General features: G+C 32.9%; 1 protein-coding gene across 1 annotated transcript in view; it reads left to right on the forward strand.

Moving 5' to 3' along the window:
• Positions 1 to 24,696, forward strand: part of LOC146535268 (cell adhesion molecule Dscam2-like) — an 82,932-nt gene extending 58,236 nt beyond the window's left edge. Inside the window, exons 5-36 of the mRNA XM_085191349.1 lie at positions 3,944 to 3,992; positions 8,616 to 8,680; positions 9,155 to 9,246; positions 9,465 to 9,556; positions 9,844 to 9,998; positions 10,965 to 11,055; positions 13,519 to 13,758; positions 13,830 to 13,998; positions 14,210 to 14,345; positions 14,495 to 14,614; positions 14,929 to 15,105; positions 15,307 to 15,451; positions 15,911 to 16,059; positions 16,396 to 16,561; positions 16,720 to 16,859; positions 17,218 to 17,367; positions 17,456 to 17,546; positions 17,643 to 17,725; positions 18,021 to 18,143; positions 18,407 to 18,559; positions 18,879 to 19,008; positions 19,200 to 19,378; positions 19,632 to 19,811; positions 20,132 to 20,320; positions 20,458 to 20,655; positions 20,785 to 20,945; positions 21,361 to 21,520; positions 21,951 to 22,068; positions 22,251 to 22,393; positions 22,652 to 22,771; positions 23,056 to 23,136; positions 23,446 to 24,696. Of these exons, the coding sequence (XP_085047475.1) occupies positions 3,944 to 3,992; positions 8,616 to 8,680; positions 9,155 to 9,246; positions 9,465 to 9,556; positions 9,844 to 9,998; positions 10,965 to 11,055; positions 13,519 to 13,758; positions 13,830 to 13,998; positions 14,210 to 14,345; positions 14,495 to 14,614; positions 14,929 to 15,105; positions 15,307 to 15,451; positions 15,911 to 16,059; positions 16,396 to 16,561; positions 16,720 to 16,859; positions 17,218 to 17,367; positions 17,456 to 17,546; positions 17,643 to 17,725; positions 18,021 to 18,143; positions 18,407 to 18,559; positions 18,879 to 19,008; positions 19,200 to 19,378; positions 19,632 to 19,811; positions 20,132 to 20,320; positions 20,458 to 20,655; positions 20,785 to 20,945; positions 21,361 to 21,520; positions 21,951 to 22,068; positions 22,251 to 22,393; positions 22,652 to 22,771; positions 23,056 to 23,136; positions 23,446 to 23,474 (4,274 nt within the window). The 3' untranslated portion in view covers positions 23,475 to 24,696. The remainder of the gene's footprint in view (positions 1 to 3,943; positions 3,993 to 8,615; positions 8,681 to 9,154; positions 9,247 to 9,464; positions 9,557 to 9,843; positions 9,999 to 10,964; positions 11,056 to 13,518; positions 13,759 to 13,829; positions 13,999 to 14,209; positions 14,346 to 14,494; positions 14,615 to 14,928; positions 15,106 to 15,306; positions 15,452 to 15,910; positions 16,060 to 16,395; positions 16,562 to 16,719; positions 16,860 to 17,217; positions 17,368 to 17,455; positions 17,547 to 17,642; positions 17,726 to 18,020; positions 18,144 to 18,406; positions 18,560 to 18,878; positions 19,009 to 19,199; positions 19,379 to 19,631; positions 19,812 to 20,131; positions 20,321 to 20,457; positions 20,656 to 20,784; positions 20,946 to 21,360; positions 21,521 to 21,950; positions 22,069 to 22,250; positions 22,394 to 22,651; positions 22,772 to 23,055; positions 23,137 to 23,445) is intronic.
• Positions 24,697 to 25,577: the final 881 nt, after the last annotated feature.

Below are 25,577 nucleotides of genomic sequence, written 5' to 3' on the forward strand. Positions count from 1 at the left end.
ATGCTCGGTGTATCTCTTAAGGATAAAATCCGAAACGAGGAAATCCGTAGGAGAACCAAGGTTACCGACATAGCCCAAAGAATTGGTAAGCTGAAGTGGCAATGGGCGGGGCATATCTGTCGTAGAGCCGACGGCCGCTGGGGCAGACGTCTCGTAGAATGGAGACCCCGTACAAAACGACCGGTGGGACGACCTCCTGCCAGATGGGCCGACGACATAAAGAGGTTGGCGGGAAGCGGATGGGTCCGAAAAGCTGAGGATCGAGTGTGGTGGCGAGAATTGGGGAAGGCCTATGTCCAACAGTGGACAAAAGATGGCTGTTGATGATGATGATGAGTAAAGTAACAACCAAAGTTTCTCACATATATAATATTAGCATGATTAGTTAGTTCTTGCTTGCTCCCAGATGAATCTGCAATGGGATTGTTGATATAGCTGACTTTAACCTTCCTATATAGGCGCGAGGTCTGTTAGACCTATGAATATTTATTTTTCTTAAAATCGCAAAATAGATAGAAAACTAATGATAAATAATTAAAATTATCTCGTACATAGCTGAGTAAGTAGAGGGACCCTGGTGCTGGGATATTATGTTCCCTGATATCCGCCCAATCCTACATTAGGTTCCCAAGTTCTCTCTGCCTACCCTGCCATGTGCGATTTACAGTGTGGACCTATTATATAAACATTTTTGCGTTTACAATCTATCATTTTAAATAATTAATTATTCAATTATAATAACCGATATTTTACTAAAAAATACTGCCTATTTTTACCAAGTTATTACAAAATAGCCTGTGGCCAAATAAATTAATACACTTTATATAATACGTATCTATAAGAAATATATATTTTACGGTAAACAACTTTCCGTATCGTAATCGAAAAGAAAAAAGTCTCAAGATAAAAGCGTTTTTAACTCGCCAACAACTTTGTCGCTCGTACTGGAAACTTCAGGGTTTAGTTCCTAACATTTTGCGGTATTGGTGTAGTCCAGTGCAAAATAAATGAGCGAATAAATATTCCTTTTAAATGTATTGTATTAGTAATAGATATAATTTTCTTTGAACATTCATTAATATAAATTTTGTTTTTAGTAGAATATGAAATCTTCTGAATTCGAAGAGGCATCTTTTTTTTTCATTTTCAGTCCATCCCCATTTTCCGCCCAATTTTTGAGACATTGAACGCGTCGGTTGTGGGTTCGATCCCCATTCGAAGAAGTGAAATATTTATTTACGTTTATATTTCCATTTCTCTATAATTTGCAATGCCTCTATAATTCGGCAGAACGTGTAGTATTGATAATATTACAGTAACACAAAGTTTCTTATTCCTAATTCAATTCCATACGAAGTAATAAAGTATAACAATATATTATTTAAAAACCAAATTATTTAAAATAAATACACCGTATCTTTATTTTGTGCTACGGTGCACAAAACTTTTCCCGCCTCAATGAAGAGATTCTAGTTAAATGTTCGGAAATTGGTTTTCCAGTACAATGTACGTCTGTATTTTCATTAAAAGTGCCATTTTCTTAATTAATGATTGTAGTTTTATTTAAATTATAAGAAGAAAAGACTTATATAAGTACTAAATATATTTTATCAAAAAATCGATACTAATATCTAACTGTATAACTTTATCGGCCTTATGTCATTGCATTAATTGTAGGTTCGATTCTCACTCAAAATTTACTCGACTGGGATATACATAATATTTTCGAGTAATATCTTACCTCTTATTTTCGTATTTGAAGTGTTATTCAAATAGTAAAATAATGATGATAAGAAATGCCAAACTATAATCTGTCCTAATATGGGAATCAAATCTACAACTATCGTATATGTATATTTCTATTTAACGTATAAGTATTGGCATTATAACCATATTATATGAAAAAAAGACTCTAAAAAAGTAATATAACAAAAAAAAAATAATTACAACCGACGCGACGTCCATGTTAATAAATTTCGAACACTGCGGTGTAGTTTAGAACTTTATCTTGAGAACGAAACACGACGGCTCTTCGGATTGAAAAATAAAGTGCGGAAATATAGAATGAAATTGCACTCTAAACGTAAGCAATAAAGTTGAAATTGCTCTAAACTTATATAGATTACTGGCGGAACTTTGTGGGACTATACAAGTTTTCGAGTGGAGTTAGTTCCCCCTATAGGAGTAAACCGCGTGGAAATTGTACGGGACCGTTTGATAACATTTTTTAGTTTACTAAAAAACTTTTGAACGATCATAATTTTAATTTCGAACTACACTCTACATTTTCATACGTTTCATTTAATTTTCCTATTGATTTTATCGTATTTTTATGAGTGGTGGGTAATTTTTTATGACTTTGTAAGTGTAGTAGACCGTCAGTGAGTGTACTTGTAAAACCTACTCTAATATTGAATCTTAACTCTTTACTCCAGATCCATTTATTCCTACTAGAGGGAATTATATATCTAATGTTTTATTTTCTTGCTCTGGTAATGAGGCAAATCGTGGCGTTAAGTTCCGCCACTCATTTTTAAGTAAGTTATTTGCTAAAATAATTTTGTAAATATATTTTTGTATAAATTCACGTATTGTTTCTAAAAGATCTAGCTAGATACAAAGAAACACTCTTTAGTATTCCCTATCTAAAATATATTTTAAAAGTTCTTTAATATCGTGCGGCAGAAGGTCGGTCCAAACACTTCGGTAAACTAAAGCTAAAGTTGCAATCGTGTTAACCATACACAAAGAAGACTAGTATAAAATACAATATATTACACAAGTTACTTCTTTTGTGTAGATAGAAAAACATAATTGAAAAAATAAGATATTATACGATGTAATCGATCGTAGCGCATAGTAGGGTAGTCAGAGGGAACCTAGTGTTAAGACACTCCGTCGCCCTCCGTCTTGTTACTAGAACGAGGGAATGAAAATAATTCATTCCCTCTAATGGGAAGCGAACCCTCAACAAAATATTTGCTTCATTATATATTTTGTATATCTATAAAGTATTAGAGTCATGTCTTTAAAATGATGAATGTGGCCTAACAATCCGCTTGTGGGAATAATTAATTATATTTATATTGCCAGATGGATTTGCCTGCTTCGCTTTCCAACGCCCGCTCGTTTCGCTCGCTGTAATAATAAAAAAATCATTGACACAATGATAAACGTTGTTTTGGGTTCCGTAACTCAACGCCGCTCTGTCTTGTTACCTGAGCGATAAAATGAAAATAATTGATTCCTTTTACAGACAAATATTGTTATATGTCAACACCGCCTCAAATATATATTTTTTTATTAATATTTCCCTTTTACATTTAATTCTAGTAATTTGTGTGCATAATTTATATAGGAATATTAAACCACATGGTGTGTCGGCAACATGCCTCACCAATACAGCCATAAATAATAATTTATTACTAACCTACCCTCGTATGAAGCTTAGTCTATGCTTTGCTTGTTTTATAATATATATTAAGTATTTAATCCTTTCATATATCTTATCTTTTATTTATCTTATAATATAGAAAAAAGTAATATTGTAATTAATAACAGATATTTTTTTGGTAAACTTGTTTTTATAGTCAAAAACATTTTTTTATTTTGTTTTTTCACAAATATCAGGATAGGAAATGGGAACCTAGTGTCTCCCACGCACCGTTCAATTTTTGAAATATCGCGTGTTGTACGGCGAAAATAAATTCCGCTTTATTTCATTATCAAAGCGAGGACTTGAAAATAATTAATTTACCTATGTAAGAATCAAACCAACAATCGTCGCGTTTACTCTTCAGAAATATATAACCTTTTTTTTGGTTTCATAATGTTTAATTATGAGCTATTTTGTATATACATATATTTTTGAAATAATATATTTTTTTAACTTTGTAGATAAAGGTAGTGTTGATAATAAATAATAATAAATAATTTATTTCAGGTAATCATGCTATCCAAAGAAGTGTACATAAAATGTCATCTTTGTCAAAGTAAGTAATAATTGGAAATTAACAACATTATACGCTTTCGTCCACATAACAGAAAAGACAGAAGGAACCTAATGTTAAGACACATCATACCCCACTTTCTGCTTTGTTAAATGGGGGAACTCAGAACTCTGTCTTCCAGAGGGGAAAGTCCAGAACGAAGAAATGAAAATGTCAAACACATATTTCATTCCTGTGTAAGAACCAAACCTACGACCATCGCGTTGACAGTCGCACGCTTGTGCCCCTACACCACTGCAGGTCTCTAGCTATATTTAGCTATATTTAGCTAGGTATAGCTATAAGTATAAACGTGCATAATAAACTATCATGAGAATATATTGCATATATTTGTGTTTCCAACAATACGTCCACTCTGGCGTCTGTCCAAAGTCTATTTGCATTTAATCAGGCAAACTCCTTCAATTTACATTTACAATAAAGCAGTTAAGAATGGAAGCTTATGAGATATTATAAACATAAAATATGTTTATCATAGGCTTATAAAGTAGTTTTTCATTTTCTAAAAATTGTCTGTGCCATTCGATATTTTAAATCTTAATATGTGTTTTGTTTAAATAAACAAATGAAATACGTTAGTGTGATCCATAGCTTCACACTGTATCCCCCATATATTCTGCTATATAGACAAAGGGAACCTGGGAACTTAATGTTAAGAGACGGCATTCCCATTAAGACACCTCCGTTCCTCATTTTCTGCCGAATTCCAATGGATTGCGTTTTGAGGTAATATTTTAATTTACTCGCTCTGGAAATGTGAATCGCGGTGTTAAATTCCACCACCCAACATGGAATACCTCCAGAATTCAGCCAAAAGTGGAACGAAGTCTTAATGGTTACTGTATCTTAACACTAGGTTCCCAGGTTACCTCTTACTAAAAAAAAAATAATAAACACAGATAGCATCTGCAATCTAATTAGAGTTCAGTAAACAGAGAATAGTTAACATTTAACTATACATAAATTAAACTAAGATTAATGAAATTACCACTGGGTAGTCGTGGCAGCGCATAATGTGAGCTCAATTTGAATTTACGATGTACGCAAAACCTATACTGTGTATATTTTGTATGTATGTATGTATGTATGTGGTTAGATGTTATATACAGGCTGTTAGATATTGGAAGAGGATATCGAAATTATTATATTTTATGCAGCGTATACAGCTGGTTAAAGAGAACTTAAGGTTAAAAGATCTGGTTCAGCAAATTTCCGAAAATTTCGAATTACATATTAGTTAGGTAGGTAGCGTAACTTAACACCGCATTTTATCGAGAAATCAAGCCGCAAGATATCCACATACACTTCGTAATATTAACAATTGCTGTATAAATAAATTTGGTCCAAAAACTCCAACTCAGGCAGTCTCCAACTTTAAAATTTCGGTTCCAACAAAATGTTTTATAGTAGACTAATATGAGCACGTCGTATGAATAAATCAGTACAGCATTCGGTAGGGAAACAACTGAAAGGCAAGATAAGCACGTTGCTTATAATAGACTGGGGAACACGCTGTATATAGAATATATTTATTAAATATTTATAGTAAAATCTTAAAAAAATTATGTTGTTGTTTCTATATTTTTTTTATGTGTGCAATAAAGTATATTCTATTCTACTCTATTCTATTCTATTCTAAAATCTATACTAATATTATAAATATGAAGATTGCATTTGAACGGACTAATTTCAGGAATTACTGATTCGAAATGTAGAGTTATTTTTGTGCCAGATATTTCATCTGGTGAGGAAGGTTTTAGAGCATTTAGTCCCGTATTTATAAATTAATAAGCAATATTTTTAAATCAGTAATCTATGAATAAAACGGGATCTTAAGATTGGTCTCAGTGTTGAGAGCGATGTATAAATATAGTGTGTTCAAATGGATCGCGGTGAAGCCTCAGGGAAAAACTAAGGCTTATATAAAATATCAATGTTTTTGCAATAGAAAGTGCCTGATAGTGCCAAATAATAGTTGTTTTATTTAAAAATGTTTTAAAGCCCTGTTAGTTTCAGGAGGAATTAGGAGTAAGACCTTAAGACTAAGGAGTGGAATTCAGCGCTGCGGTCTGCCTTGACCAGAGCATGTGTACCAGAACGACAAAACGAAACTAATTTATTCCCCCCACTGGAAATCGAACCCATAACCGTCACGTTCTCAGACAGACTCCCGTTAATTAAATTATTGATATACACGAATTTGATACTGTTTCAATGAAACTAAAGTAACACGTTGTTTTATATAAACAATATTTCCATATTGCAAACAAATAAACTGAATTGAATTCTAATGTTCTGAAAACAAGCCATAGATAAATATTGCTTTGTCTCTGTACTGTAAATACAGGTAAACTGACGACAGTTTGGGCTTAAATTTTCTACTGTAGTCATTTTTTTTACCCTCGAAGTAAGCGAAGGGTGTTTAACGTGTAGGTACATCTGTCGCGTCGTACCTCTTAAACAAATGAATCTGTTTCCGTGTTGTTTTTTAACCGAAAATTCTGTCGGATTGAAGTTTAAGGTGTTGCTACTAAGTCGTAAGTTATTATTTCTACGCTAACTCCTCAAAAATATGTGAAATATTGGTCATGATTAAGTTTTTAAAGTAATTTATTTTTATTTATACATAGGTTATATTAGTACTAATTATAAGATATTTGATTATATTTAAATTATTGTCGAAACTTAACTAAAAATGTGAGGATGTGCGTATAACTAAGAATGTGAGGATTGTGGATACGACTCCCAGTCGGGGGAAAGATTTTTTCATTTCCTCTCTGCACAAAAGAAAAAGTGCAGTGATTTCAGCGATTCTTACCGGGATGATATTTCCGGGATACGGCGTGAAGCTAAAAAATATATTGCAATGGAATTAAAACGAATTTAACCAAAAATTACAATTTTTTGAACCTATACTATTGGTTACGACAAGTTACAAACCAGTTGAACCACAACGAACGATAATAATGCAGCCATTATATCCGCATTCCCACTAAAAGCTGTAATACAGGCGTTATTTTATTTTTAAGCATTCATGATTCCACCAGGTCGCGTCCCAGTTTGAGTATCGATGGAATGATTATTATTCGGAAGTCACTTTAAGTCAAAATCTTTCCAGTTGAGTATTCCAAGTAAAATGTATAAACGCTGTCTAGTTCACGTTGTATCTGACACAGCAGGGTAGGCAAAGGGAACCTAGTGTTAGACACTCTTTTCTCCACTTTCTCCATTTTTCAAGATATTTGACATTTCAAGACATTGTGTGTTGAGTGCCGAAATCAATACCGCACTTTGTCTACCTAGAGTGTGTCCAAGTGTCACTAGTTTTAAATAGGTACAAACATTTTATTGAATGGAATTCAAGCGAAAACAATAACGTTAACTTGTCCATGTACAAAGTCACTAAAATTGTACTAAACATAATAATTGAAAATAAGCCGATATCTTGGTTGTATATAAAAATAGTGACCCGCCCGCGGCTTCGCCAGCGTGAACTACGTTATTATTAATTTCTGTCTCCATGAGTACGTCCTATAAGTGACGTCCTTGCAAAATTTCAGACTTCTAGCATTTGTAGTAACGAAGTTTCATACAAACTTTCAACCCCAAAAACAACCCCTTAGGAATCGAATATTGCAAATCCTATAAATAACTCCTATGCAAAATTTGAGATTCCTAGCACATGTAGTTTCTGAGATTTCGTGATGAGTGAGTGACATTTCGATTTTATATATGTAGATAACTAAATATTTAGCGTTTGAGTTCTATAATATACAAATGTGAACCAATATCAGTTTAAATAAAGATAAATATATTTATTTTGTACATAATATTTATCTGAAGACCTAAAATATAAAATTAAATAAACATTGAATTAATTCTAAATTGAATAAATATTATTCTTGTATGAATAACTTACACAAATATAGTCTTACTGGTTAACTTATCGTTTGTACATGTTTTCTGTATTTACAGTTTTGAATATTAAAAAAACATCAGCTTCACGTTATATCCCGCATACAGCAAGGCAGGTATAGGGAATATAGTGTTAAGAAACTCCATTTCCCATTCTCCACTGATTTTTTAGAGATATTGCGTTTTGAGTGGCAGACCTAACATCGGGTTTTCTCCTTGGGGCCAGAGCGAAAAAAATTAATATTAAGAAATAATAGTTCATTCCATCAAGTAGGGATCGAACTCACAACCGTCGCTTTATAGCCCCCTGTGCCCCTGACCCAGAACGGCCTCAAAAAGTTTTGTATCATAAATAACTAAGTAAGCCAGGCGATATTCGCCGGCTTTTCTTACAAAGCCTTATTGTAAAATATTATTTCAACCTCATGCCGCACTTAAATAGCAAGGTTAGCAAACCTAGTATCTAGAAACTTTGTTTTCGACTTTGTGTTTGAATTCAGAATTCGTTCGTGTTGAGAAGCAGATTAAAAGGCCGAGAAATGCAAGCAATTTATTTCTCGAGTTGGGGTTGAACCCAAAACTATCTTTACACCCAGACACTGCTCGTTGCTTTGGGTGGTTTTATAAAACATATTTTGATTTTGATGTTGTGAAAATACCATAAAATAATTAACGTACAATTTGATCCAGGTCTAAAGAACACAAAAAAAGGAAAAGCAAAAACAACGACGAACCGCTCGAACGTGTCAGTTTTGGTAAGTAGCTTTTAAAAAGTAATTTTTACTTGTTATTTTTACATTTTTTCTAGTGTTCTATAGAAAAATTTCTCGACTTGTGTCAATATTACGCCAGCTGGTTTTATTCCATCCGTATTATAATTCGTTTACTAAAAAAAATGTATTCTTTATCGATTAGTCTTTTTCTTTATTTTCTAACATGGACTTTTAACAGAGTTAACTTTTAAGAGAACGTACGCTCGTTTGCCATAAAAAAATATAGCAATCTTATTGTTTTTCAATTACCTAGAAATATAAATTAACTTTAACTGATATTAAACGGCTCGTAATTACTACTTAGATTCTTTTGATGTCATATCATCGATATATCGACATCAGAGCGAAAAAAAATAAGATATATCTTTTTATTTCCTCGAGAGGAAATCGAACCCACAACCCGTCGTATCTATGGCCTCTTGACTAGTGATGGACTTACTAAGCTGAATGTTTCAGTAACGCATGGAAGATTCAAAAGAGATTTGAATTCCGGAAATATTATGATAACACAACACTTTAACGACAAGATTATTTCACCCGGTGAAGATGTAAGTTTAATTTTTTTTATTTGTTTAGTTTTTCATTTACCATAGTACATTAGTTTTAGTTTGCGTGAAATATAAGATTTTTCATTTTCCATTGGAACCTACCTACATATCAAATTTCAACAGAATATTTCTTTACTAGTAGTACATGGAAGGCATTCATTTAATTTATGCAGTCAATTTTTTTCTATTGTTTTTAATTTACGTGTTTATTTTTACAGGTGACTCTACAGTGCACGGCTACGTCAGACCGACCGCCGCGGTTCATATGGGAGAGGGACGGCGTTGTTATATCATCAAATACAGATTCCAGGTATTTTTCGTATTATTATCTACTTATATCTTCAAATTAAAAAGTAATTCTACAAGTTTTACTACAAGGTAGAGATTTCACATACGTCACTGACATTCCGCCTAATTTTTTCCTAATAATCCTCCTATTTTTATATTGCCTAATAATTTTAAATAAGCAGAAAATGGAAATTTAAATACCTGCAATTACAGCCGGTTTACCCTGCTAAATGCGGGAAACAACCTGAAAAAAAAAGAAATACAAAAGAAGTAAACATTAAGAAAACTAAGCTATTTCAAATATTTCAGATACATTTTAGGACAAATGATGTCACCATCAGGTATCGGTGTAGTGTCACATCTCAACATAACAAGAGCAAGGGTGGAAGACGGCGGGCTGTACGCCTGTATAGCGTATGAGGGGGATGTTAGTACCAAACATGGTGCTCGAATTGATATTTACGGTATGTATTTAATGTCTAAAAATTACTTAATTACATAAATATCGTTTTTTTAGCTTCACACTGTTTCCTGCATTTAGTAGGCACAGAACCTAGTGTTATAACACTCAGTTTTATTGTATTTTGAATATATTATAATAATAGGAAGATATATTAATATTCAGCTGCTAATATAACCAATAAATGAGTAAATAATATCAATTTGCGGTTAAATATCTCCATATTAGTTATGGAAATAGATTTTAATGAACGGTAATCAAAATAAACTCATAGTTTTGTGGTTGGATTATTTAATATATTCAGTTATAATAATGGTTATTAAATACAATTGATACGAGTTGAAGTAAATTACTGTATAGGCAATGGTTATAGATACGACTGGGGTTAAATAAAAAACACCTTTACGCTTTTTCACGCAATTCCTCTATTTAAGTTGGAAAGGAAGAGAATGGAGAGAAAAAAGATACAATTAATAGTAAAAAAGTTATCTGTATACTCAAAAACATTCAATTAATAAGTAAAGATTAACGAAAATTAATTAGTCTTAACCGAATCCGTAACAAGAATGTGATGGAGAATTTTCGAAATATCCTTTTGTCTATACAAAATTATATATCAAAGGCAATATCTAAATTAAATTTCCAAAAGCCTTCGCGATCTCCAAATATCATTACTGGTTGTCTTGAAGTTTAATAATTGACTTGGAAACTCCCAAGGATGTTCGACGACGTTAGATTCCATAACTTTTACATGGTATTATTTGAATTTTTAATTATTGAAGCCGTATTAGTGCAGCGTCATGTCTGACTGTAAACACGACGATTGTGGGTTCGATTCCCACTCGAGGTAAATTATTTTTATTTTCCTCTGGTGATAAGATAAAGTACAGTGTTGAGTTTCACTGCTCAACAGTTACAGTCTTCACTAGTTATAAAAAAATATCAAACTAAATTAGTTTTCTTTTTTCAGGTCCACCATATATAAGAACATTGCCACCAATTAAAGTGCAGAGCGGAGATTCTTTGAAACTAAGGTGTCCTTACTACGGGTTTCCTATCAGGTAATTATTTGTTGATTATAATTGTTTTTAGCTTCACGCTATATCCCGCACTTAGCAGTAGGCAGAGAAACATGCAATGCACCCAAAATTCAGCGGAATGTGTGAAATAGAGTATTCTTAACCACTAGGTTCCCTCTGTCTACTATGCTTTGTGTCAGAAATGTAGCATCAAAAGTAAATCAAACTCACGACCATCGTTCGACCAGATGTGTTCTACCCACATCATGGCGTATTTAATATACATATATTATTATCATATACATAGTTCTCGGAATATAATTAATTTTATATCAACAATAGGTTCTTTGTATGAGTAGATTATGTCAAGTACTAAAACGATAATTTCCTAGAAGAAAGCTCATTATCCGATTTTCTACGACAAACAAATACGGTTTATGTGATTTCTTGATATACTTATAAATTTTATTGATTATAGATACAATGAGGCCATTCGTGGCGCAAGGGCACAAGCGTGTGACCGTAAACGCGACAGGTTGTTTGTTCGATTCCGCTTTGAGGAAATTAAATATTAATTATTTTCATTTCTTCGCTCTAGTGTCTCTCTAATTACCATGAAAAAAAAATAGATACAAAAGCTTTTATCATTATTTATCTACTACCTATAGAGCCTCACTTGGGGTAATGATTTATTTTCATTTCTTCACGTTGAGTTGCGTCACTATGTCACATGCAATGAAATTTTAGCAGAAAATGAGGATTGGAGTGTCTTAACACTAGGTTTTCTTTGCCCACCATGCTATATGCGGGATATAAAAAATAAATATTTTTTTTTTATTTATGCGGGATATAGAGTGAAGCTAAAAAAGATCTATAACTTGCAAGTATTATTACTTTTTTTAAAAAAAAATCAATTTGCTTACAAAATAAGATAATATTTCCTAACTTTAATCTCACTAAGCAACCCTATTTTAAATATAAACTGCTTCGCTTACTTATTGAAGGGCTGAGGCGTGACGGCGCATACACTGAAGTAATTAACAAAGATCTCTTAAGTCAGTGTATTTACAATATAAATGGTTAGATATTTTTTTATGTTAATAAACCCTTTTATTTACGGTAGCCGACTTTTTTTGTGTAAAACTAAGATAAATGAATATTACATATATATCTATTTAGATTGTATTCGTATATATAATTCCATTACTTGTAAAAAAATTGCATTACTCAGTGACTGATAGATAACGTACAGTTAAAACTACAGTATGTCGAAAGGTAAGATTTGGTATGTAGGTTTAACTTAAAAAGTGCACTCAAACAAAATTGTCAATGATGACAGAGTTATGTATATAAACAATATTTTTTACTTAAATACAGTAAAAGAAGTAAAAATTAGGCAAAATAAAGATACCAATTAAGTTATAAACAGAATAAATATAATTTACCCTGACTCAATAAGACCGGCAAAGAAACACCTATGTAAAAATTAAATAATATTATGTAAATAAAGGAACTCTCCGCCGTACTATAGCTAAATAGATAGATATAAATAAAAAAGACTCCCCTAACTCGAATTTGAATCTACAATTATCGCTAACACGTGAATTTCTCATATATTTAACAGATATTTGCGAAATTACGAAATATTAGTTGCAATTATAAGGTCCAATTCGCCATAAGTGTGGGTCGTCAAATATTGATTACATCGGTTATGTGACCTATTTCGGCCATGTAGTGCAGATGCAGATTGCGTATGGACAAAAGCATTCCACGAATACTTGCTTAATTTATAGATAGATATCCCCCCCCTCATCTTGATCTTTTGCTACTACTTTTACTTAATTTTAATATATAAAAGGAAAACAAAAAGTGTTATTGAGACCGTCGTGGCTTAGCAAAATAATGTTTGTCTGTTAATTTGACGGTTTGTGGATTCAATTTCCAATTGGAGAAATTAATTAGAGAATATGAGAAATTTTTTCTTCAGTTCACTGCTGAACGTAGGCCTTCCTCATTAAGTCTTCTGATGCCAGCCACATTTTTTTAAATCGCATGTCCATCGTGCTGCAGGGCGTCTTACATTAGAGAATTAATTAGGGAATAAGATCAGGAATTCCAATCCACTGACATAAGTTGGTTAGAGCACTTGGACGGCTTCCATAGAGGCGCGGGTTCAAATCCCGCTATGTTCAAATTTTATACGTTTTCTTAATAAGTATAATTTTATTTCTTGACTCTTACGTTACTCTACTCTAAACTTCACGCTAAGACATTCCATTCCCCATATTCTACCCAATATTCGAGGCATTGCCATTTGAACCACGGAATTCATCCTTACGGACTTCTTTTCATATATATTAACTAAACGCTACTCACACGCCTGCCATGAGAAATAAAAATATTAAAAAAAAATTAAAAATGTAGGTGTGATTTTAAGTCAGGGAAATAAAAGATTTTGACTAATTTCTGCTAAACATAAATAAGTAAATATATATATTTCTACAGTAAATTAGAATGGGAACACAAAGGGAAGAAAATCATCAGTTCCATGTTGCCACAACACGCTAGGTACAAACGTACCAACTTGAACAATAAACGTAAAAATACAAGGAAAAGACGTAGGAAACGACAGGTGCTGGAATCTAGCGAAGAAGGAGTGCTTAGTATTGAGAGAGTGGTGAAAGAGGAAAATGGAGAAATGTACACTTGTATAGTGTACAGTCCTTCAGGAGAAATGGCTAGAAGGTACTTTATACATATTTAATGATATGTCAATCTTTTACATGCGGCTTCTCATTTGTTTTTAATTTTTTCAGATCATTTGAAATCCAAGTTGTGGAAGCTCCAGAGTTAGATGAGCTGCGCGTTGGTTCAGGATTAAAGGAAGGACAGATAGTTCAAATAACATGTAATATTATAAGTGGAGATCCGCCTATTTTCTTCTCTTGGCTTAAAGATGGTATGAAGATTCCAGCTAGCTTAAAGGTAAAATATTGATATATAGATAATGAAAGTATTAAAAGATATAATAAGAACAGTAAGAAAAGTATTTACTTTAATCTGTTAATATTTAGATTTTCATTAATCTCCGAATCATTTACTAGAACCACCCCAGGTTTTTTTAACACAAATTTGATATTTTGCCATTACTTCAGTATGACAGAAAAATAATATAACTTTTCCTCGTTGTTAACAGATAACTGAACGAAGTTCCGAGCTATTCAGCGTGTTAATTATAAAGCGTGTTTCTCTTGAACACTGTGGGAGATACACTTGTATAGCGACAAATCATGTGGGGAAAGTGAATCAAACAACTGATTTGTATATAAATGGTAGGTATTATTTTTTTCGCATATAACAAGGTAGATGGAGGGAACCTAGTGTCAAAACACTCTGTCTATCAATTTTTAAAACATTTTCAACACATTGGCGTTTGAATGGCATGGAGCCCATTGATAGTGAAGTATTATTTAAATTTCAGTTGCACCGAAATGGGTGGAGGAACCGACAAATACATCCCTTCTTTTAGGACAGCGTGGTATAGTCGATTGTAATGCGAATGGGTATCCTTCACCTCAAATACACTGGATGAAAAGAGATGGTATGAACTTGTTAATATTTTTTATCTATTACTTTTTAAAGAGAATTAAAAGAGAATTACTTTGACATATGAATAGAGACCTTTTTTAGCTTCTCGCATAGCAGGGTCGGTAGAGAAAACCTAGTGTCAAGATACTCTGTTCCCCATTTTCCTCCTAAATTTCGAGACATTGGGTTTTGAGTCGCAGAAACGAACCATGCACCTTGTCTTGATACCAGAACGTGAAAATCAACATAACTGACTCTTCCAAGACTACCACTACGCTACAACAGCATCAGTGACGATTGTTTTGTCAGTTAAATTATTACTTTCAGCTGCATTAGGAATATGGCGACCCATCCTAGATTTAGCAGGAGGTGGAGTATCAAGTTACCCCAACGGATCGTTGTCTCTTGAAGTTGTATCACTGGCTGATGAAGGAGAGTACGCGTGTCACGTTGACAACGGTGTTGGTGAACCTTTGCATAGGAATTTGTGGATAAGTGTTAATAGTAAGCTTATTTAAACTTTATATATGTATGCAACTATATTACATTAGTCCATGGTCACAGGAAGATTAATATAATTTATACTAGCCTTTAGTCCCAGCTAATTTATTATGGCGATGGTTTTTGAAAAATGTGAGAATCTTATTAGTTTACCGATTTATAATAATCATATTTTACTGTATTCTAAACCATTTCTTTTTCTAGAGCCAGTGCACTTCGAGTCAGTGGGAATGAACCTCACTACTAAAATGGGATTGCCCATCTCTTTAACTTGTCACCCACTAGGAGACAGTCCAATACGAATTAAATGGAATGTTGATGGGAAACCTATTGAGTTTTCTTCTGCACGGTAAGTTAGTTTTTATTAGTGTTAGGCGTACCAGTAGTACATTCAGTGGTGGATTTTCATATTCTCTAGCTGTATGCTGTTTCATTTTTGCCAAATGTTAAAATTTAAAAATACTATTTTTTATTTACGTTTAGTTTTTAATAGTGCCGGATTAATTTTATAATATTAATTATATTTAGTTAGGATTTTCTACTGTAAATATAAATAAAATATTAAGCTGACTAACTGCTAGCTGGCGCCATCTGTTAAGTTATGACATAGTTACGTGAAAACCAAAACATGATTCCCTTTTCTAGAGTGCTTTAATTCTCCATATACCAATACTATTAGATTCGTGAAGATGGCGTTACCTCTAGCTAAGTATGAAATGTGTCACTTAATTAATGTCACATGTACAATTACACGTTGCCTATAAGTATGTAAATTAATACAAAAAGTATAAAAAATAATAATTTTCAGAACAACAATATCAGAAAGTGTTACTTCGAATGGTATGAAAAGTACTATAAACATAAACTACGTGGAAGGTAGAGACGGCGGGAGTTACGAGTGTAGAGCGAGCAATCCCTATGGTGTCGCTAATTTCAATATCCATTTGAATATACTGGGTGAGTATTTTATGAATATTTGTTTTATAATTAATATTGAAAAATATAAGTATACACTAAAATATATAGAATTTTATAATAATACATACATATCTTTAAAAAAATTAATCAGAAAAAAAATGCCTTGAACCAATCATGTCGCAATGGCACAGCGTTTGATTGGTCGTGGATTCGATTCCCACTCGGGAAATGAAGTGTTTTCAGTTCGTGCCATATCTCGAAAAAGTCGACGGAAATTGAGGAACGAGTGTTTTAATATTTCCCTCTTCCTACCCTGCTGTATACAGGATACAGCGTGAAGCTGATTGAATTTAATATATTTAATTTTGCTTACAGAGCCCCCTACACCGCCGATGGACTTACAAATAGACTCCATAACGAGTTCCACAGTTAAACTATCCTGGCGCGACACAATAACATCCCATGTACAGTACTACAGCTTGCAATATTCTACGAACCATTATACTTTGTGGGATGCGGCCAAAACTATCAATATAACGAGGTGATTGTACGAGTATATTTTAAAAATTATATAAAAAATTGATCGGATCGAGATTCGAACCCGCACCTCTTGAAAAATATATCGTCGAATATAGTAGTAGGTATCGAAGCTATTTTGGCCTCGTGACACATCGTCTTACTGTAAGCGTAAAATTCCAGACAAGAAAGCGACATCCGTCAGAACATCGAGCTCCGAGATCTGACACCAGCAGTGGACTACAGAGTGCGTATAGCGGCTGGAAACCAAGTGGACCTCAGCCCTTATACTCAAGCTGTGCACTTTACTACTTTGCAAGAAGGTAAGTAATATTTGGTGGTAATGAATACAAAAATTGTTTAATGAATAAATGAATTAATATACAAATACTAGTATATCATTGGGTTTGGCTTAACTAACAAAATATATCAAGGATAAGAAATATACAATAGTAGACGGTTTGTATAAATAAAATAAACATAGGTACATGCTTTTGTTATGGATTCAACTTCCATTTTAAGGGAAAGAATTGATTTCTTTCGCTCTAGTCATATGACAAAACTAGTCTTTGTCCATCACTCATCACCGAAATTCTTATAAACTTAATGAAAAGTGGGAAACGGAGCGTCTTAACACTAAATCTAAAACACATTTTAATACAAAATTAATTACTATTTCAGCACCGTCCTCAAGCCCTCTAGGTGTTCAAGTGCAACAGACAGACAATCCGGGAGAACTCTTCATATCCTGGATACCACCTGCACGAGAAACTCATAACGGGGCGTTACAAGGATATCATGTGAAAGCTGTACCTAGAATAAACGGTGAAGGTTAGTTTGGAGAAGCCACCTCTTTTCCTACTGTTTACGTTTTATTTTTTAACAAAGAATATAAAATATTTAATTGTATTAATTACAGGCAACAACGATTCACAAACAAAAATGGTAAAAGTGATATCACGAAAAGGAAAGCAAGAAACCATACTAAGTGGTCTTCTGAAAAACACCAGGTAACTGTAAAACGACAGCCTCCACATATAATTAATTTAGTTTTCTTTTAAAAGCTATAATAGCTATAATTAATAATCAAAATATGTTTTTTGTAGATATGCAGTATCGGTGAGCGCATTCAACTCGGCTGGGAACGGTCCATTTTCTCTACCTGTATATCAAACAACTAGAGAAGGCGGTATGTATAAATTTGTATTTCAATACAATAAATCTTATAAGGCCTCAGAAAGTTCCTATAATAAGGTCATCGTGAGTATTTTTTTTTATTTTCAACTTCTTATGACAAAAAAAAGCTGGGTACCCTCTGCGAACGCTATATAACCAGGCGAGACAACCAAGCACTCAGACTTCCCAATTTTTACGAGTGGTGGAACTTAATGCCAGTTTTTGTCTTGTTATCAGAGCAAAGAAATAGGGAAAAAGGAAAAGAAAACAAATTTCACTATTATATATTTATATTTATATATTTCTAGCTCCCGAAGAAGCGCCATCTAGCGTAGAATGTGTAGGCGCGTCGTCCACTTCAGTACGCGCGGCGTGGCGCCAACTGTCGCGAACTACGCTGCTCGGTTATACTGTGCATTACTGTACTGATGGTAAGTGTTATTGATATTTTAAGCATTTTGAAAGTGTTATTTATTAAATAAGAAAAGAATATATTTTTTTAAGAAAAATATAAAAAAACAATAAACGTAGAGGGACTTGAGCTATTAGAAACCGTCCAAGTATCATTAAAATCTTTATAATGTAAAGTTATAATAGCTGTTATGTTACATCAGTGCATCTCAGCTCGAGCATTGAACATGCAACTATCTACAAGTTATAAATAGATATTTAATTACAAATTTGCTCTTTTCAGATGGACCATGGGCCAATATAACAACACCACATACAGAATTATATCTCCAAGGTCTTCTTAAATATACAAATTATACAATAAAAGTTGCAGGATTTTCTAATTATGGGGTTGGACCGTTTTCATATCCAGTTGTATGCACTACTTTACAGGATGGTAAGAATAAAATAAAATAAATCTAATATAGAGGCTTACTTGCATTATTTTGTTACAAATTAATTTAAATTAAATTTGTTACAAATTAATTAGAGCACTGACATAAGGCTAAGCGTAAAGATTGAGGGTAGATTGGGGATGTCCCAAAAAATTAAATGATGATATTCAAAGTTTTTCTAATTTGTTTAAATAATCAATAGCGTTGAGATCCACGTTAGTTTGGTTGGTGAATATATCAAATTTATTGGAAATTAGAAAAAATAATAATACTTATTTTAAACAAAATTGATTAAAATAACTAAACTTTCATCTGTTCCAGTTCCAGGACCACCATCGGCTATAAAGGCTTTAGTATCTTCGCCGACATCAGTTCTTGTCAGTTGGAAAAAACCTGATCAACCTAATGGAGATATAACACACTATACCATATATGTTAAGCCAGTTACAAGGTATATCTAAAAAATAGTAGTTTTTTTAATATTTATAATATAAAATTAAAGAATTATATTGGTTTAATATGCTAATCCCAGGAACTACTCGTTTGATTTAAACAAACACTTTTCAATTAGTTGATTATTTTACAAATAGGCATTTTCCAATTAGTTGATTATTTTAATCCCAATCGTATTCATTATTTCAGCACCAGCGCTCCACAGAGCTACAGAGTTGAATCGACACAGGAATTGAATCTGTCACGTCAGTTGACATTCCCCTTATCCGGGCTTAGTGCGGGCATGTACGAAGTATTCGTGCGCGCGCACACCGGCGCGGGGGAAGGTGCGCCGAGCAGTAGAGTGCATGTTGAGGTTAATGGACGGGGTAAGGTTTTAATAATAGATGTGTATTTTAAGACAAAAAAAATGTGTTAAAACACTCCGTTACCATCTGAATTCTTGACACTCTATTACTGTGCAGTTTCTTGGGAACTTCTCAACGTGCACTTATAGAGACTATATTTTTCTGCTTTATACTAGCCAATTAATGTGTGTGCATAAGTATGGCTGTATGGAATAAGCGAAAGTATGAAGAATGATCTTATAAAGGCATATACTACATAATATTTTTTTTCCAGTGGTAGCTGGCGTAGCGTCTCTCGGTGGAGCAATATCAGTAGGAGTCGGTTCATCTCTACTGCTAGTATGTCAGTGTGTGGGATCGCCACCACCTCGCACCGTGTGGTATCATAAACATAATATTATCACCCACCATCCCAGATTCACAAGGAATCATGACGACAGCTTACTCATTAATAGTAAGTTAATATAGATTTTTGGGTTACATAAATATTTCAAAATAGAAATGCAATTCTTACGTCGTTGTGGTGCACGGACAAATGCGTGCGACTGTAAAGACAGCGTTTATGATTTCGATTCCTACTCGGGGAATCAAATATTTAATATTTTCATTTTCTTAGTCTGCTAACGAGGCAAAGCGCGGGGCAAAGATATGTTCCAACAAAATTTTATCCAAATCTCTTCACCCATATATTATAATCAGTTCAACCATACAAATTTACTAAATCAGTAAGATTTTATTACAATGTATAGCATAAATGATTACGTTTTATTCCAGATATAGACCAATCACTGAGTGGTAACTACACATGTCTGGCTAAAAACCTATACGGTTCAGATTCAGTGTCTTACGAGGTGTCTGTACTTCCGACACCAGAACCACCTGTGTTGAGAGTGACATCGCATAAGAATGCTTTGCTTTTACTATGGGATCAACCACGGAAGAGTGGGAAGAATCAGAAGATCAGTAAGTCATCTATAGTTTGTTTTTATATATAAATTACAGTACATATTTTTTGTTATATATGATTTAGGAAATATAGTAGGTAGTTATTTATAATTAATTATCATTAAAAATATAAATAAAGTATAATCTTATTTCAGTATATGAATTAACATGGAAAGAAGCAAACGTGGCATGGCAAGACACGTGGTCAGACAAAGGCGTCACAGTACAGAGTGTCCAAGAATACACACTGGAAGGCTTGAAATGCGGTACAAAATACTCATTGCGAATGACAGCAGCTAACAGCGTTGGTGCTTCTCAACCGGCTTATGTTGATGCTATGACATTGGGTGGAGGTAATATTTTTATATGGTTAATATTGTTTTCTTAAAGGAGAATTATGTAGATTTTTTAAGGAAAATGGTATGTTCTGAAAATCTTACATGCTTTTGTTTAATTTGATGTTAAACTAATTTCAATTTCAGTACCAATATCACCCACAACTACAGAATGGTTCTGGAGTAACGCAACACATATATACATACAGTTAAGTGGATGGGAAGATAACGGCTGCGAGATTACCAGATGGGAAGTTGATTATAGAGAATATGGAGTGAAGCTATGGAGGAGAGCGGAGAATCGTTTGGTAAGAGAAAACATGCTATTGTGTTTATTTTAGCTGTTCTCTGTCTCCGCGCTGCATTTGGCAGGATAGACAGGGGGAACCGAATGTTAAGTTAGGTATTGCATGTTGAGTGGCGGAACTCAACACCGTGTTTTTCCTTGTTACCAGAGCGAAGAAATGAAAACGTTTACAGTTACAGGCTTGTGCCACTTTTTCTTTTATTAAGTTAAAAAAAAGCTAACCTACTTAAGTGTTTAAAAGGTGATTTTTTTTAACATTTAGATACATTGAGCATGAAAATGTTTATTGTTAACGTTAGTTCTACTATTAGTAAAATATGAACTATAATAGGTAAAGTTTCTTACTAATTTAAAAAAGATTAAATTACAATTTTCTTTTTAATTTTAAATATCATATTTTTATATATTTATTCCAGCCAATAGACCCAGTATGGAACAGTCCACTAGCAACTCCAAACTCCTTTGTCATATCATCTCTTACACCGGCCCATTGGTACCAGGTTCGAGTCCTCGCTGAAAACGCGGCGGGCGTAGACGCGGCTATGTACATGTATGCTACTACTACTGTGCAAGGAGGTGAGACATATTTTTGTTTTTTTTTAAGTAAAAATAATTCGTTTTAGGCCGTTGTGGAGCAGGTGCACAAGCATGTGACTGTAACGCAACGGCTGCGGGTTCGATTCCCACTTAGAGTAATTAATTATTATTTATTCTTAATTTCTTCTCTCTGGTACCAAACCAAAAGCGCGGCGTAGAGTTCCGCCACTCAACACGCAATCTTTCGAAAATCCGCGAAAAAGTTAGGATCTTCTAAATTCGAATAACGGAGAGTCTTAACACCAGGTTCCCCCAGCCTAGGGTAGGCAATTTCCTAGACCAGTCAGACCTCGATTCATGAAGATGATAAAACATAATTTAAGAGGACGAGAAGTTAAGATTTTCATAAAATTCTTTACGGTTGATATTAAAAAAAGATTTTCTTTATTTCAACTTTTTCTTTTTTCAGAATCTATAGGCCCACCTACCGATTACTACGACATCAACATGCTGGTGATCGTGTGCAGTTCAATTTTGTTATTAATTTGTTTATGCACATGTCTCTATATTCTTGTGCAGAGACATAAGTAAGTATATTACGTATATATTATAATGGTTGTGGATTCGATTTCTATTCTGGGTATCTAAACAGTTTATATTAAAAAGATAGTTTTTATGTCATAATTTAATATTATAAATTTTAAAAACCACATATTATCTTTTGGTTTACCAAAAATAGTCTGATCTTTAATTTTTTTTTTAATTTCAGTCACCAAAGGCTAACAGAATACAGGAACTCGCTAACAGGAGAATGTAAATCAGAGCGGAATGTTGCTACCAATCCTCAAGCAGCGCCCGATAATAACAGAGTGTACAGTACTCCTGTACATCTTACTGCTGATGCTAAACATGGTATGTATGGAAAATACAAGTATTTTTTGATAAAGTTTTAAGTATTTTTTAGTAAATTTTGTATATTATGTTTATCTGTATAAAAACAACTAGTATTTATTCATTAATATGTATGTCTTGGTCCATCCAATTTTGACACAAGAACAAGACCGAAAGAAAGAATCCAACATTTTTTTAGTTTTATGCTTTATCCTACACACAGAAGGGTAGGCCGAGGGAATCTAGGTCCGTTCCTTTAATGTATTTATTTCGTTCCAGAACTATACGAAATAAGTCCGTACGCGCAATTTGCAATCGGGTTCCGTACATTCGGTCACGTGGACAACCAAGAGGCACCTGGGAGGATGTTGCCCGGCAACAGCAAGAGATATGATAGTGGTAAACCATATTTAAATCCCATAAAAAATTAACAAAAAGTATTTCAGTAAATATTCAAATTAATAATTAACACGTTTGGTCAATTCGCTCTGAGACTATGATTTATATTATTGTTATTATTTAGCTATATATACATACTTCAAAATATTACTATCTATTCTCATAATAAAATCTTACATATACAATATTAATTTCTAATATATACTCTGTATTCTGTTTACTTAATAATTTCCGTAATATTGGATTTTTTTCCTTTAATATATTAATTAGTTTATAATTTTTAGAAACAAGCTTTCAAATGAGATCAGAGTCAGAGGAAAGCGATTGTGTTTCACGAACAACTACATTAAAAAGCGCTCCAAGAAGTGAGTATTAAAAATATTTATTTCAATTAATGTTGTTAATATGGTGAAGCCAGTCGTGGCGCAGGGGCACAAGCGTGCATCTTTAAAAGCGACAGGTTATGGGTTCGATTTCCACTCCAAGAAACAAAATATTTAATAATATTTTCATTTCCTCGCTATGGTAACGCGGGGCAAAGCTCGGCGTTGAATTCCGTCCCTCCATTCACCTTAAGAAAAGAGCGTTTGTGCCCATTTATTATGAGCACTTTAAAATATAATTATATTTTAATGCAAATAGATAATACTATAATATATAAACTTTTGTTCTAGAAGCATGCAGAGTCCCCCATCATAGGTAGCCATCAAACATTTAAAATGAGTAAAGTTAAGAATTATTTTAATGGTTGTGTTCATTTCGATATGCGTAAGTTACTGTTAGATGTTAAGAAATTTTTAAATTTTAATCTAATATTAAGGAATTTATTTTATTTTCTTGTATGTATTTGTATTGTATATTAATTTTATTTTAATAATCTGAGACGATATATCTGTACCTGGGAACCTAGTGTATAGACACTCCGTTCTCATTAAGATACTTCCGTTCTCCGCTTTTCACCCATTGGGAGGCATCGCGTTGTTGGCGGAACTCTACGCCATTGCATTTTACCTTGCTACCAGAGCGCGGAAATGAAATATTAAATACTTCATTCCCTCATTGGAAATCGAATCTAAAACCTGTCGCGTTTATAATCGCACACTTGTGGCATTAAACCCCACGACTGGCATCAAATGCAATTATAATATCTAATCTTTTTCTAACTTATATTAATAGTAACCGTATTTACCCAGTTTCTTTGAAAAGATCCAGTGTTGAGTTTCACTACTTAAGCATGTCTCTCAAAAATAGAATGACTCATTGAGTTTTTTGCAATATCATATTATATTATTTATATTAAATTATTTTAAGTATTGCTTAATATTAAGCAAGTGCTCATAACTAACAATTGCACTGCCAACTTTTTGTTATTCTATAGACATTTTTATATAAAATTTAATATCATTACTTATCTATATGAAACATTATTAAAATATCTTCCACAAAAGTAAACATAATTTTAATATTTCTCTAAAAACATTGTAAAAATATTTTTTTATAGTTTTTTTTTCTATAATTTACATTCTATAATATTTATATTTATTATATTATAGTAAAATTTTGATCTCATACATTTTTGTAGTAACGTAATTATATTATTATAGACAGGGCCGGATTTAAGGACTCTACAATAAATATTTTAAAAAATCAGATGGTCACCAAAATTCAAAATTTTCATCTTAAATAATTATTTTAAAAAATATTAAAGGTATTCATATCCCTAAATCTGGCTCTGAATATAGAAGCGATAGCGTCATACATGTAATTTAGATGTAATTACGCTTCTTTAGAAAATGTAGCGAATAAAACGTTATCTTCAAAAAGACTGATTGTTTAATGTTTATTTATGTATAATTATTAATGTCAACGTGTAAATCGTCGATTTAATTGAAATTAAATTTCGAAAATATAAATGTTAGAACATATTTTTTATATGCCTTTTATTGGTCCCGGGGTTTATTTGTTTATTGAGCTTTATAACTTATCCCTAGCGGGGTAAAGATGCATTTCAGCATTTCTTAAACATTCTCGCTTGCGCCCTTGCGCCAAGACTGGCCTCAGTAATCTAATTTCGAAACAGAAAAAATTTTAACAGTGGTATATAAATAAATCAAATTATTCACAGTGTTGAATGTCGGCATTCATCGCCGAATCTGTCGTACTGGGTGGTTTGCAAATACTATATCTCACGATTAAGAGTCGAACTCACAACCATCACGCTGTTCCACTCCAACATGATGACTTCTATTTATTTACCCACATTTTTAATAAACAACTAACCATTGCCACTTTAGTGGCATTAAAATATACTTACTTCAATTATGCCATTACACTACATACTTACTACATTAGGTTCTATAAATTGAAAATTCTGACACAGCAAATATTCGAACCGTTCCTTTCAACAAAAGTCCAAACTAATAACCAACTTACTTAAATAAATCATTAAAGTCCAATAAAAAAAGCAAACCGAAAAGAGCTCGAATCAGCGAAATCCAAACAACTTTTGAACTTAACTCCATTTATCTCTCACCTACACAAAGTTTTCATATAAAATCAGTTTGAAACTACCGTTTTGTTCGTAAACGCACTGGAGCGGGAAATTGCTTGAAACTCGTCTAAGATGGTCAGATGATAGCTATTTTCTTTTATATAGTCCAATTTCATATTAGTAAGGTATGTGGAAAACTGTTAATGTCATACATTTCTTAGGTTTATTCTATACTTATTCTTTGTGTATGGACAGTAACTGTTGAAATATAGCCCATGTAATATGTTTTTACTATTTATTTCTTGTTTTTAGTGT

Source organism: Heliconius melpomene, chromosome 10 (genome assembly GCF_056956725.1).
Source record: "Heliconius melpomene rosina isolate 202511_hmr_F chromosome 10, ASM5695672v1, whole genome shotgun sequence".
In the NCBI taxonomy this organism is placed as follows: domain Eukaryota; kingdom Metazoa; phylum Arthropoda; class Insecta; order Lepidoptera; family Nymphalidae; genus Heliconius; species Heliconius melpomene.